This window comes from Carassius carassius, chromosome 5 (assembly GCF_963082965.1).
Source record: "Carassius carassius chromosome 5, fCarCar2.1, whole genome shotgun sequence".
NCBI classification, from domain to species: Eukaryota; Metazoa; Chordata; class Actinopteri; order Cypriniformes; family Cyprinidae; genus Carassius; species Carassius carassius.
In genome coordinates, this window is record NC_081759.1 from 26,357,490 (window position 1) to 26,372,044 (window position 14,555).

Consider the following 14,555-nt stretch of genomic DNA (forward strand, 5'->3'; position numbering starts at 1 on the left):
ATTTTCTAAATATATGCTATATGTGTGTCTTTATATATACATAATAAATATACACAGTAGAAGCACATATATTATATATAAAAATAAAAAAACTTTTATTTTGGATGCGATTAATCACAATTAATCATTTGACAGCACTAATTATCACACAAGTTAACAATATTGACTTTTCTGATAGCTTATACTCATTTAGGTGCATCTGAATTATTATTGGCTTCTTTTCAGTGTGTTGATGCTTCTTCTCTACGATCAAGCCTCCACAAGACCTCAGATAGCAACATCTTAATATTCTTACAACCTAGTGAAATTCAACCTCACATGTAAATTTGAGATGGACAGCGAAATGCATCAGACTAATCACAACTTCACTATAATAACAGCATATCAGATGCAGAAAGCAGAGCCCTCTGCCAAAGTCACCATTCTTTCAACCATTGCTTCAGTGTTTACAAGTTTTTGTTTCCAGTCTAAAAGTTTGATGAAACTGTGTAAGTAATGGTACATGAAGCAAGTGCACACCTCAAATGTGGCTTCAGTAGGCTAAAGACAGGAAAACAGCTTACTTCATCTCTTTAAAGTAGATCTGTTATTAATAGATACCCCTTGAAGACCCCAGAATAAAAATATTTAATAGTTAAATATATCTATAAGTCTGCTTTTCCAAAGATCTTATTACCGGGCAACACTTCACAAACAAAAGCGGATATGATTAGTATGAAAACAAAATTTTGTTGGAGCAGTAAGACCGGAAAGAGAGAGATTACTTGCCTTTCTGTTTAATGAACACCTTCACCAAATTATTAATCGCTCTGAAAGGAAAGAACAAGAACATAACAAAAACTATTTGACATATTTCACAAAACATGGTTTCCCAACACAGCTAGGTACTAAATGAATGCACCTTGTGAAATTTGTAATTGCCTCTTTGGTGTCCTTCAGTTTCTAGTGGGCTTGTGCTTGAAGGAGATGGGCTGCACCAGCCCATAAATCAAAGTCGACATTTTCAAGAACAACATCAGAATCAGCTACATTTTGTTTATCATCAGCATCAAGCAGCAGTCTCTCAGGGATGAAGTCAAAAGTGCTGGTGTTGACCTCCTCACAGACCAAAAGAGCATCACTATAACGTTTCGCTTTTACTAAAGCTAATCCTGCTTCAAGGTAGACCACTGGGATTTTGGGAAAAGTAGCATCTTCTCCTGTGTGTAACTGAAACAGAGACATTCTGAATCAGCTATATTGCTTCATAAGCACCATTTCTGAATGTGATGCCTGAAAAATTGCAGATCTGATTAAATTTCTGATCAATTCTGTATTAAAATTTGATATATGATTCAAGTATTTGTCCTTGTTGTGGAATCACTTGCCTGCCATTGAACACACATGTGTAAGCCAAAGTGTGCAGAATCAGAGAGGGGGAAAGCTAGAGTAGCTAGAGAGACCAGTGAAGCACTAGATGAACTTTTATCAGACTGCAGTTGGACTACCTGTAAACAAAACTAGAGAAAAGTATTGTTTAACAAAATGACACTACATAACATGCAGGAAATACATTCATTTGAAAATTATGAAAGAATCTGAAACATCCTTTACTGTTTGAAACAATCCTTCAGGTGTCAGTTACTTACTTGTTTACATATACTTTGTTGAAACTGGGCATTATATATGGACCCTAGGCACTTACAAATTATTTATTTATTGTTTTTATCAGTCCAAGTGCTCACAAAAAGCTAAATGTGGGTGCTCCACCACAAAAAAAAACTCAAAGAAGGCACACCACAGCTCCAGAGATAGAAAAATATTTATTTATGTTCTCAACACAGGTGACGTATCGATCTTAGATGCTCTTCATCAGAAACATCACCTGTGGTGAGAACATATATCACTGCTATCTTAAGTATATAAGAAGAAAAAAAAAGCTGAAAATTTACTTACCCTCAGGCCATCCAAAATGTATTTCCAGCATTACAGCACTTGCTCACCAATAGATAATTTGTATTGGGAATGTGAGTCTCATAAAATCATCCCTTAAATTGACAGAAATTCACACAACTTCTTAAGAGAAAAGCTGCATGGTTGTTAGAAACAAACCCATCATCAAGGTGATTTAACTTTAAACTGTTGCTTTGGGCCAAAATACCAGTCCATAATCCATAATAACACTTCCTCCAGTCAAAAAGTTCATCCCCTGTTGTCCTTTCACATCAAAATCCCCTGACATTTCTGTTTAGAATAGTTTGGACTGTTTTCTCTATAAACGGTACTTTATTTGTGCATGTTTCCGTCCTGATTCAGATGAGACTTTTTCAATGGAGAAAGCAATATTATGGATAAATTATTATGGATACTCGTATTTTAGGTGGAAGCAATAGTTTGAAGTTAAAAATGTCTTGATGAATTTGTTTATTATAAACATGCATCCTTTCACTTCACAAGACATTAATTGATGGACTGAAGCATGTGAAATGTGAATTACTGTGATGTTTTTATCAGCTGTTTGAAGTCATTCTGATGGCACCCTATCACTGCAGTGGTGCAAATGATGTAATGCTGAATTTATTTTATTCTGCTCCGATGAAGAAACTCATCTGCAACTTGGATGACCTGAGTGAGCAAATGTAAAAAATAAATACATTTTTTAATAAATGCAAATGCACTTTCAAAGATGATGTAAAACACAAGGTACACTGCAGAAAACTAAAAATCATTATTGAAAAGAATCAATCAGTTGTGTACAGAATGACTTACTGAGTAAAGAAGATGCAAGGCCTCGATTTCTGCCTTTGGATTGCCAAACTGTCTGAACACCAGAGCACTTTGATAAAGTGCACTATGGCAAGCACAATCCAGCTCCAAAGCCTTCCTACAAAAGTGTAGAGCACAATGGGGCTGGCCCTGCAGGGACATAAGTAACAGAGCCACTGAGAGCGCCTGGCCTCAAGGTAGAAACTGTTTGCTCAAATTCTGAATCAGTTCATCTAATCCAACAAACAAACTTAATCAAATATAAACAGAAATTGGTTCAGGAACTGTTGATTTAACTGTTTAGGTCTATTTAGTTCAGGGTTCATTGGATAGGGATTGTAGAACAGATATTTTTACCAGCTTAGCAAAACTCTGGCCTGAAAGGGAGTGGATCTGTGCCAAGAGACTTCCTTAAAAATGTCAAGGGCCTCAGAATATTTTTCCATCTTCATCTGTGCCACCCCTAAACCAGCAAAAGCAATTTAAGGTTAATGTCAGTTCTACTATTCATTATGTTTTAAATGGCAATAAAGATATGGGATGTATTTCTTGTGAAAAAAATTACATAAACATTTTATCACATTGTCTATATCAAAATAGTTTCGATTTCTCAATGAAACAACGTCACACACCGCGGCCTTGAGTGAGTAGGGGCCGAAGGACTAGAGTGAGTTTCTATGAAGGAGCGTACCTTGGTGTTGCAGCAACCACATTTGACGACCCTGAGCTGGACTCTGCTTTGTCAACGGTGAAATCCGAACTACACATCCACAGTGTGAAGTTGATGTATTTCCTCAGCGACCAGCACGGATCAGTTCCAGGCATGACGAAGCGGATTTCGTCCTCTTTTGGAAGGCCTAACAAATTAGTTTAGCTTTCACAGTGAAACACACAGCGTCTATACCACATGGCAGCGGCGGAAACAACAATACTACCACGAGAATAAAAGGTACGCCTTCTTTCTTTGCATGAATATCTGGGCGGTGTTATGCAAATCTTCCCACATAGTGTCGTAGACATGTTAGAACGAGCCGTTTTTGGAGGGTGTGGAAGAGTCTTAACTTTTATAAAGAATATCTCTTTGGATTTGAGACTTCAGTCTTTGGAACTTTACAGATCTTCTTTATGCACCAAGAATTGAAATCACATCATATGACCCCTTTAAAAACAACATTTACATTAACAAATGATCATTCTTAGGTCACATTAATAGGCAATTTCATGTTTACAACTGATGTATTTAATAAAATACTGTTACATTATTGTTTGTTAGGGTTTCTTAACAGCTGACACCTGAGATCCAGCAGCCTCTACAGCTACAGAAAAACAGAAAGGCAGGAGAAATATAAAACATTAAATGCGTTTGAGACTTTCCTCTGTTTTACTTAAGTTGAAGAAACGTATTTTATGAAACTGTCATTTCAAGTTCGAGTCGTTCAGTAGCTGCTGGTATTTCTGTGTAAACACAATATGGTTATGAGCTTGTAATATACGGTGAATATGGTTAAGCTTCTAATATCACCTTACTTTCATTCATCAAAATAACACAAAAATACCTCGAACAGCATCGCTTCAGAACATTCTGATATGGTTCAGTATTCTCACTAAAGTCAATTATTACGGTAAACGATAAAATATTAATTTTACAACAGCACGTTAACTTAAACTTATCCTCCAAGTCAAAATGATGCTGTTATTCTCCTTACTCCATCTATCAACTTAACAGGGAACGAAAAACATGACAAAGTCTAGAAACAGAGGCAACCAAATTGGCACCTAATATTTCATATATACTGTATAACGCCACAGCCCATTCTTATTTCTGAATCAGATTCAGCACCAAAGCCGCTCTGTCAGTACCTTCCTCACCTGATTCGAACTTTCCCTCCATCAAGTCTAAACTAATGATTAACGATACAGCGCCATCTGCTGTTAGGGATGCATTAGTCTAACATTAAAAATGTCAATAGAGACATAAAAAAGATAGTAAATTGTTTAATAGATATTGGACAAAGAGGGGAGTAAAAGTTAATTACCTAAAAAAAGAAAAAGAAAATTGTAATTAAATATTTTACCATGTTCAGTTTTAACGTGTTATATGCAATCTTATGTATTTTCTCAAAAAAAAAAAAATGTTTTATGCTTATCACCCAATGGGTCAACATCATCATGTAATAGTACAAATTATCATTCACTTAAATTGAAGGCTACAGAATGTTTTTAAAATTATTTTCTCCATATATTCCCCGTATAATACATCAGACAGAAAACTTTGCAGTGCTGAAAAAAAAGAAACATATTTTGCTCGTCATCACACATGTATTAAATGCAGAAGTCAGATTATTTGTCCAGTGTTGCTAGCTACTTATATGAGCTACTTAAAATTGGTAAAACTATGTAAAAATACCAAACGATTTATTTGTGTACATGTAGGCTATTATGGGTGTGACGAAATAAATAAATAAATAAATAAAAAATCTCACAAGAGCCTAAAAACATTCTAGTCATGATCTTTAATTTCAAGTGTCATCATTTCTTAATTAATAGTATTATTATTAATAATAAGACGAAGAATGAGACGTGCCATGTTTACATATGTAAATACTTGCTTGTTTCGGATCTCCATCATCTCTGCAGTCATATATGTATCGTGCATATTATTAGGCATTGCAAACAGTGTTGAATCTAAATGGCTTCACTGCTCTGTGCAGTAACAGGGTCATCTAGGTCCATATGACTCGCTCGTTCCACATGACTCCGCAGTGCTTTCTGTCGCAGCATAAGATAAGATTGTACGCCAGAGTCTCTCTCTTTCACCAAGTCCTCCAGCGGAGAGCAGAAGCGACCGCAGCGCGAGGCCGGCCTAGACTCGGGAGCCAGTCGCCAAAATGGTACGATATTTCATCGTGTCAGTTCACCTTGCGGCATTAAAAAAAAGACTAAAGTGCGATATTAAAACATATTCGTACATAAAGTACGCCTTTCTTCAGTCGTTTATATAATCTTATTTTATTCCGATGTCAGTGACGTATTGACAACCTGCTAAGAAGATTCTCATTTCATTTGCGTCAACCTTGAAATTTTATTATACGGGGGACATGTATCTAATTGATGTCGGTCTTTATTATAAAATGTTCAGGAAAGAGAACGGCACATTCAAATATAACGTTAGCTTACGTCTTTTTATTCGATGCGAGATGGAAATGGATAAGTCACGATTTCAGTAACTCCGTCTTATAAGTTATACTACGCAAAAATGTAAAGCACAACCGTATGCGATTCGATTTTTGTTTTTAAGTGAAAGTAAGCTGCGTTATTTTAGGGATATGGCTCAGCAAAGTGCACGCGCGCACGCTGGAATAACCTTACCCAGTTATAAATAGCGCGTTTACGCCCACTGTTCTTCTCTATGCGCGTATTATAGTTTCATGGGCGGAAAACGAGCCATGATTATGGAGGGGTGCTGGATGCAAATAGGGCTATTATAATGACGGGGCCGCTGTGTTTTTGTTTTTGAACGGTGAAACAAGCCAACTCTGTTATCAGGCCACACGCGCTTGTCATTGGCTGCGTGTATCGCTGGGCAGCGCCTGGCCGAGAAGACTGCAGCACACAGCGGCTCCCCAGAAACTGCGCACTCATGCTACAGGCTGGGCTTCAGCGCACTCTCTGAAATATTACCGTAGATTTAGAAAGCGTTAAATGAAGCCAATATTTACCGTTTGTAAGCGTAATGCACAGTAAAATGCTTGTAAAATGTATTAACGCGTATGAAGGTGAGGTTGCTTGACAATATACAGTTAAAAACTGTAATTTTAAAATATATTAGCCTGTATTTTGAAAGATATTGCATAGAAAATTTTAAAAAGAATGAACTGCCTTGTAATTTATGGGTAAAGAGACATTCCCTGAATTCCATATTAAACTTTCACGTTTGTTTGGATTTTATTTAGGCTAATGTGTAACGATATTATTATTATTTTAATATTTTAGTTATAATTTTAATATAGTTTCATGAATAATAGGTCCTGTTTAAGCTCTTTGTTATTTTTGGCCATGGTTAGATTATCATGTGGGTTTACAATTAAAAACTTTTTTTTTTATTAAATATTAAAATAGTTTTATTAGCATATTTTACAGTAAAATTATTTAAATACCTCAAATATATTGGTATATAAGCATTATATTTTGATGACATATACAGTTCCAGAGTACAAATACAGTTACCAAAATGGCAATTCTTGTGATGTCCTTTTTTTTTGTACATTAAAGCTGAGAGATGTATTTTTGTATTTTATTAAACTGTGGGTTTAATAAAACACACACACACACACACACACACACTCAAAACAATATTTAGCTTCTATTGAGGAATCAAAGGCATGAGATTAGACTGTCACATTTGCCTTTCATAGGTTCCCATTGCTAAACAACACGAGCCAGAGGCATTCATTTGTTTTGACATCACATATTGTTTCCCACACACAAACACTAAATCATATTTACTCCACAATAAACACTTGACAAACTTGTCTTTGTCCCTCAGGTGAACTTCACCGTAGACCAGATTCGGGAGATCATGGACAAAAAGTCCAACATCAGGAACATGTCTGTGATCGCCCATGTGGACCATGGCAAATCTACTCTCACCGATTCCTTGGTGTGTAAAGCTGGTATTATTGCTTCTGCACGTGCAGGAGAGACCAGATTTACTGACACCAGAAAAGACGAACAGGAGAGGTGTATCACCATTAAGTCAACGTAGGTATTCATGTTTAAAAAGTGTGAATTTAGCCACTCCTCTAGTGTTCAGCATCACATGATCTTTGAGAAATCATACAGCGGGTAATTGAACACATCGCCATTTTTCTCAAATGTGCTTTTGACAAGAAATTTTCACCAGATGTCGCTGACAACCCAAGTAATTCATACATTCAAACAAAGCAAAACAAATAAGTTCAGAAATTGAAAATTTGAAGATTTGAAATTCTGTGTAATTAAGTAGAATGACACAGGGAAAAAGTATTGAACACAGGAAGAAAGGGAGGTGCAAAAATGCACAGAAAGCCAAGACATCAGCTAAAATCTATCAGCAATTAGAAAGCAATCCTGCCCCTAGTCAGTGAAAATTAATATTGGTTGGTTCAGTCCCAACTGATGGCCAGTGAAATGGTGTCTCATGACCAACATGTCACACAAGAAACATCTCATGATTGGTAAAAGCAAAAAAGAGAGCTCTGTGAAGACCTTCGCAACCTTATTGTAGCAAAACTTACTGATGGCATTGGTAACACAAGGATTTCTATACTTCTAAATGTTCAGGTGAGCACTGTTGGGGCCATAATCCAGATGTGGAAAGAACATCATTTCACTATAAACCAGCCACAGGTACTCCTCACAAGATTTTTGACAGAAGATTGAAAAGAATTATCAGAATTATCGTGGCCCGCAACTCGTTTCAGAGAAAGAAAGTAAAGCTGCTAGAATGGCCCAGCCAATCACCTGACTTGACTCCAATAGAAAATCTATGGAAAAAACTAAAGATTAGAGTTCATAGAACAGGCCCATAGAACCTTCAAGATCTTATTTAAAAAAAAATTAGCAGAAAGTTTAAAGGAATTGAGTTTATTAGAATACATTTTTCCTATTTAATATGTCCCCACAAAGTATTAATTTCTTGAAAAAAGAAAAGAAAAGAAAAATAAATCTTTTTTATAGAAAGATACGGGGCATCCCCACCTTTAAACAGTATAACATAGGCTTTTTTTTTTAATCACAGTTAGGATTTAAATGATCATACAAAAACATTAGCATAGTCAACACACATTTGAGAATGTTGATTTAAAATTCTACAGTTAGTGAGTATGGACCTTTTCAAGAACAAGCTTCAGTGTTCACTTACCCGGGAAATAACAAAATGACATTTCTGAAACCCTCTACATATATGTATCCCTCACAGGGCCATCTCTCTATATCATATATGTATCCCTCACAGGGCCATCTCTCCATCTCTCTATATTATGAGCTCAGTGAGAATGACTCAGTATGGACCTTTTCAAGAACAAGCTTCAGTGTTCACTTACCCGGGAAATAACAAAATGACATTTCTGAAACCCTCTACATATATGTATCCCTCACAGGGCCATCTCTCTATATTATGAGCTCAGTGAGAATGACTCAGCCTTCATTAAGCAGTGTAGGGATGGTTCTGGCTTCCTGATCAACCTGATCGACTCACCGGGACATGTTGACTTCTCGTCTGAGGTGACAGCAGCTCTGAGAGTTACAGATGGTGCCCTGGTAGTGGTAGACTGTGTATCAGGTAAGGCTAATTCATTTTAGATATCAAGTTCACACTTCTGTTTCTCTAATTAAGGCAGTCCTTTGAAATGCATTAAGAACTTTCAACAAAATTAAAGCATCGACCACACAAATGTTTTCATCACCTTTTGATAATATTTCGAAGTCTGACCAAAAAGTGAGTGTAAATAGGCAAAATTTTAATTGTTCTACAGGTGTATGTGTGCAGACTGAAACCGTCTTGAGACAAGCCATTGCAGAGCGCATCAAGCCTGTCTTGATGATGAACAAGATGGATCGTGCCCTCCTTGAGTTGCAGCTACAACCAGATGAGCTTTTCCAAACCTTCCAGAGGATTGTGGAGAATGTTAATGTCATCATCTCAACCTACGGAGAAGGAGAGCATGGACCAATGGGAAACATTATGGTAAGTAGCAGTTGAGACTGATAAGTCAACTTTAGCAGTAAATGTTTGCTTTTGTCTACATGTTGCTTACTGATTTGGGGGTTACCTTAGGTGGATCCTGTGGTTGGGACTGTGGGATTTGGATCAGGCCTCCATGGCTGGGCTTTTACTCTGAAGCAGTTTGCTGAGATGTACGTGGCCAAGTTTGCTGCCAAGGGAGATAAGAAAAAAGCAGACCTTCCTCCAGCAGAACGGGCTAAGAAAGTGGAAGAGATGATGAAGAAGCTTTGGGGAGATAAGTAAGTGTCTTACTTATTATAAAGGAGGCACCGAAGCACTGGAGTGATTTCCAGTATAAATTGTGTTTATAAAATATTCTTTAACCCAAAGCAATCTTTTTCAGGTACTTTGATCCCTCCTGTGGAAAATTCAGCAAATCAGCAACAAATGCAGATGGAAAGAAGCTTCCTCGTACCTTCTGCCAGCTTGTCTTGGATCCAATCTTTAAGGTTTGAGTTTAAATGGGTTTTAAACGCACTCATCTCTCACTACTACGACTCATTTACCATCCCTCTCTCATTTGAACCCTTTACACAGGTTTTTGATGCCATTATGAATTTCAAAAAAGAAGAGACCCAGAAACTGATTGAGAAGCTTGAAGTAAAGCTTGATGCAGAAGACAAAGATAAAGAAGGAAAACCCCTTCTTAAGGTATAACTAAAGAGCTAAAGTTTTGAGATTCTGCACCCTAATTCTACTTTTGTCATTTTTGACATATGGCTGTTTCAATGCTTCCAGGCTGTGATGCGCCGGTGGTTGCCTGCAGGTGATGCTTTGCTCCAAATGATCACCATACATCTTCCTTCTCCTGTCACTGCCCAAAGGTACCGCTGTGAACTGCTTTACGAGGGTCCTGGAGATGATGAGGCCGCCATGGGTGAGTCACAACATTGCGAGGTCTTAGACACTTTTCAGGGAGATTCCTTTTTGCCAGCTTTTTCAAGTTCCACCTTTGTCTTTCCAGGTGTAAAGAACTGTGATCCTAAAGCTCCTCTCATGATGTACATCTCCAAGATGGTGCCAACCACCGACAAGGGTAGATTCTATGCCTTTGGTCGTGTCTTCTCTGGTATCGTTTCTACAGGGCAGAAGGTGCGCATCATGGGCCCAAACTACACACCAGGAAAAAAAGAGGACTTGTACTTGAAGCCAATCCAAAGGTTTGCTGCTGTCAATTACATATACATCCTCAACTGATTTGATGATTTTACCCTTATTAACAAGTGGACCATGCTATGTCCTCCTCAGAACTATCTTGATGATGGGTCGCTACGTAGAACCCATTGAAGATGTGCCATGTGGGAACATTGTTGGTTTGGTTGGGGTCGATCAGTTCCTGGTGAAGACTGGCACCATTACCACTTTTGAAAATGCTCACAACATGCGTGTTATGAAATTCAGCGTTAGTCCTGTGGTGAGAGTTGCTGTGGAGGCCAAGAATCCAGCTGATCTGCCAAAGCTGGTGGAGGGCCTTAAACGTCTGGCCAAGTCGGATCCCATGGTTCAGGTGAATGTCTAAGCGAAGTAATAAGATGGTATAACCAAAATTCAGTCTTTACAACAACAAAAAACAGCACTAGTTTATTCTTCTAGTGTATCATTGAAGAGTCTGGTGAGCACATTGTGGCAGGTGCTGGAGAGCTTCATCTGGAGATTTGCCTGAAAGACCTTGAGGAAGATCATGCCTGCATCCCTTTGAAGGTAGTGCTTGGGTGATAGTAGTACTGACGAGGTTACAGGTAATTTTTACGTTTTTCCACTAACAGCTTGAGGTCATTTTTTTTGCAGAAATCAGACCCAGTTGTGTCATATCGCGAAACCGTCAGCGATGAATCAGACCAGGTTTGCTTGTCCAAGTCTCCCAACAAGCACAATCGTCTGTACATGAAATCTCGGCCCCTCTCAGATGGCCTGGCTGAGGACATCGATAAGGGTGACGTGACTGCTCGCCAGGAGCTCAAACAGAGAGCTCGCTACCTGGCTGAGAAATACGAGTGGGAGGTCACTGAGGCCCGTAAGATTTGGTGCTTTGGACCAGATGGCACAGGGCCCAACATCCTTGTGGATATCACAAAGGGAGTTCAGTATCTGAATGAGATAAAGGACAGCGTAGTGGCTGGTTTTCAGTGGGCAACCAAAGAAGTGAGTAAAGAAAGTTTAAGGATTTATGCTTTGTCTTTCCTGCACAGTAATTATAAACTATTTTGTGTTACTTAATCAGGGTGCACTCTGTGAAGAGAATATGCGGGCAGTCCGATTTGACATTCATGATGTCACTCTTCATGCTGATGCCATTCATAGAGGTGGGGGTCAGATCATTCCCACAGCCCGCAGAGTTCTGTACGCTTCTGTGCTCACTGCACAGCCAAGACTCATGGAGCCCATTTACCTGGTCGAGATTCAGGTACACCTGGTGGATTGCTGGAGCAGAAAAATGAAAGTGTAATCTTGATGCTGTTAATATATTTCCTTCTCTTCTTCAGTGCCCGGAGCAGGTGGTTGGTGGCATCTATGGTGTGCTGAACAGAAAAAGAGGCCATGTGTTTGAGGAGTGTCAAGTGGCTGGGACACCTATATTTGTTGTGAAGGCATACCTACCTGTAAATGAATCATTTGGTGAGTTAATATTCCAGATTTTTATACTGAAAAATAAATACATTTATTGCAGTTAAACAAATTGTGATTTCAACTGTTATACATTTCTATATTAATATAGTGTGCATGTTCATTTAGAAATACAAGTCCTTGCTGTCTTTAGTGTCTATAATTTGCTTGCGTTTGTTTCTGTACAGGTTTCACAGCAGACCTGAGGTCTAACACTGGTGGACAGGCCTTCCCTCAGTGTGTGTTTAACCACTGGCAGATTTTGCCAGGTGATCCATATGATGTTAACAGCAAACCTAGCCAAATTGTGGCTGAGACCCGTAAACGCAAAGGTCTGAAGGAGGGCATACCAGCACTAGACAACTTCCTGGACAAATTATAAACTTCTCTAGATTGTACATGGTGATTGCAGCTATTAATCTTATAATGTTAACGAGATGACTCTGAAGTGTATTGCATTAGGCTTACACAGAAAATCAATAGAGCTAAATTTAAATATTAAAAGCTGCACAATCTGGCAGGATATAAAATCTTGAGCACGTTTAACCTGTGTGGATGTGTCCATACATAAAGCAAACACAACACAGCAATCTGAACTTAATAATTCAACTTTAAATATATATTTTTCCAGATGTATAGGAAATATTGGTCCAACCACTGTGTAATGTGTATTGGCTTACATGTCTTAGGATGTTTATGTATCATAATAAACTGTGGCCTTCTTTTGGCAAAGAATTCAAGTTTCTCAACAACATCATCTGTGCCATTATCAGTGGAGAGCTATGTCAATTCAAAACCTCAACCCTGACTGGGAGGGACAATAAAAGCACTGTATCAACATCTACAGCACATCTTTGTTTTTTACATCCAACTCAAAATAGTACACATGTAACAAGGGGCAACATCTAAAAGCAATAAACAGCCTTTTACATGGCTTCAGACTATGGAAGCATATGGGAAGCAATATTCAATTTGGGATGTAATATGCAAAATGACAATGCAATATGTAAAATGGCAATGCATTTCTGTATTTACATTTACATTTTCCAATACATTTGTGCAACGTATGGTGCAAAATGAAAATGAAAATTCAATTACATAATTTTCATTTGTCATTTCACACACTAGTTTTAATATGTAAAATGAATACTAATTTTAACGCTTTATAAGTTGAAAAATTAAAATTAAAATGTATTACAGAAATGATTAGATATGTATAACATGTTCAAGCAAAAACTGCATTAAAATAATGCATTAACACTCACAGTCAAGACACTTACGATTGCATTTTCATTCAATGTCCCGCAATGAATGTAGCAAAATTCAATGCGCACATTGAAAATGCATTCCGAGCCGATCACGTGTCCGCCCCCTCCCGCCATGTCAATCACAGCGTGAACAAGGCGGGGCTTGCAGAAGGTCAAGAGACTCAAGAAGAGGATTCAAGTGAGAGAACATGGACAAGACAGTTGGTCCGTGTACGTTTTGATCATTTCGGTTTATGGCTTCAATATTTCATTCGCACTTGTGGGCGGAGCTGAAACGCTGCTTTCATCTGATTGGTCGAATCGCTTCACCTTCAGCTCGTCTTTTCATTCTTTCGGACAGAATAAGAGTCGGTGCGAGTGCAGCACTGTAATGTCTGAAACCACCGCTCACTGTTAATTAGCATAATATTTGAATCAGATGTAGCTGGGCACATAATTCGTGCTGCTGAGACCTGCAAATTATTACTAGGTTTAGTATTGTATGAATATTGTCCCACTGATAAATACAGTGCAAATAGTTCTGTCTCTTTGGATAAAAGTGAAGTGGAAATAAAAATCAATAATAGACTGAACAGTTCCATGTCTGTAACATTTACCACTCTCATCTTTTAAGTCATAAGGCACTAGGTATGTGTGTGTGACATTAATAAATAATTGTGAAAATTAATATAGTTACATTTCTTTAAATTAGTAATATTAGTTTTATTACATACTAAATTGAATGATGTTTCTCCTTTTAGTCTTCTTTGTTGGGCTTGAGAAAGACAACATATAGTTACCATATTTTCCGGACTGTAAGTCGCACTTTTTTTCATAGTTTGGCTGGTCCTGCGACTTACAGTCAGTTGCGACTTATTTATCAAAATTAATTTGACCTGAACCAAGAGAAATGAACCAAGATCTACAGCCTACAGCCGCGAGAGGGCGCTCTATGCTGCTCAGTGCTCCTGTAGCCTACACTGAAAACATAGAGCGCCCTCTCGCGGCTGTAGACGGTAATGTTTTCTCTTGGTTCTGAATAAATGCAACTTAGTCTAGTCCAGTGCGACTTATATATGTTTTTTTCCTCGTCATGACGTATTTTTGGACTGACGCAACTTATACTTAGGTGCGACTTATAGTTCGAAAAATACTGGTAACATTATTATTATTTATTATGAGAGTAATTGACA

General features: G+C 37.9%; 1 protein-coding gene and 1 long non-coding RNA gene across 5 annotated transcripts; one reads left to right on the top strand and one right to left on the bottom strand.

Annotated features, from left to right (window-relative positions):
* Positions 1–413: 413 nt before the first annotated feature.
* LOC132141090 (uncharacterized) lies at positions 414–4,638 on the bottom strand. Of its 4 annotated transcripts, XR_009433869.1 has the most exons (5): positions 3,117–3,335; positions 2,749–2,889; positions 1,364–1,499; positions 902–1,199; positions 414–809 (listed from the first exon to the last, which is right to left on the bottom strand). It is a non-coding gene; the product is annotated as an uncharacterized LOC132141090 (long non-coding RNA). The 4 variants fall into 4 exon arrangements; XR_009433872.1 differs by lacking the exons at positions 414–809; positions 1,364–1,499 and adding an exon at positions 2,477–2,604 and having other exon boundaries at positions 1,143–1,209; XR_009433871.1 differs by lacking the exons at positions 414–809; positions 902–1,199; positions 1,364–1,499 and adding exons at positions 1,965–2,604; positions 4,302–4,638 and having other exon boundaries at positions 3,117–3,208.
* Positions 4,639–5,493: 855 nt separating this feature from the next.
* LOC132141091 (elongation factor 2-like) lies at positions 5,494–12,955 on the top strand. The gene is made up of 15 exons (XM_059550312.1): positions 5,494–5,636; positions 7,292–7,506; positions 8,886–9,067; positions 9,261–9,472; positions 9,563–9,750; positions 9,855–9,960; positions 10,049–10,162; positions 10,250–10,388; positions 10,476–10,671; positions 10,760–11,018; positions 11,105–11,212; positions 11,300–11,653; positions 11,733–11,915; positions 11,995–12,127; positions 12,304–12,955. The coding sequence occupies exons 1-15, from the start codon at positions 5,634–5,636 to the stop codon at positions 12,495–12,497; spliced, it is 2,586 nt and encodes an 861-aa protein (XP_059406295.1). The 5' UTR covers positions 5,494–5,633; the 3' UTR covers positions 12,498–12,955.
* Positions 12,956–14,555: the final 1,600 nt, after the last annotated feature.

Bases quoted from the DNA above. Each gene is read 5' to 3' on its own strand.
- LOC132141091 (XM_059550312.1), top strand. The intron at 11,019-11,104 runs GTGAATGTCTAA...TTATTCTTCTAG, and splicing joins AGTCGGATCCCATGGTTCAG to TGTATCATTGAAGAGTCTGG. The intron at 12,128-12,303 runs GTGAGTTAATAT...GTTTCTGTACAG, and splicing joins ACCTGTAAATGAATCATTTG to GTTTCACAGCAGACCTGAGG.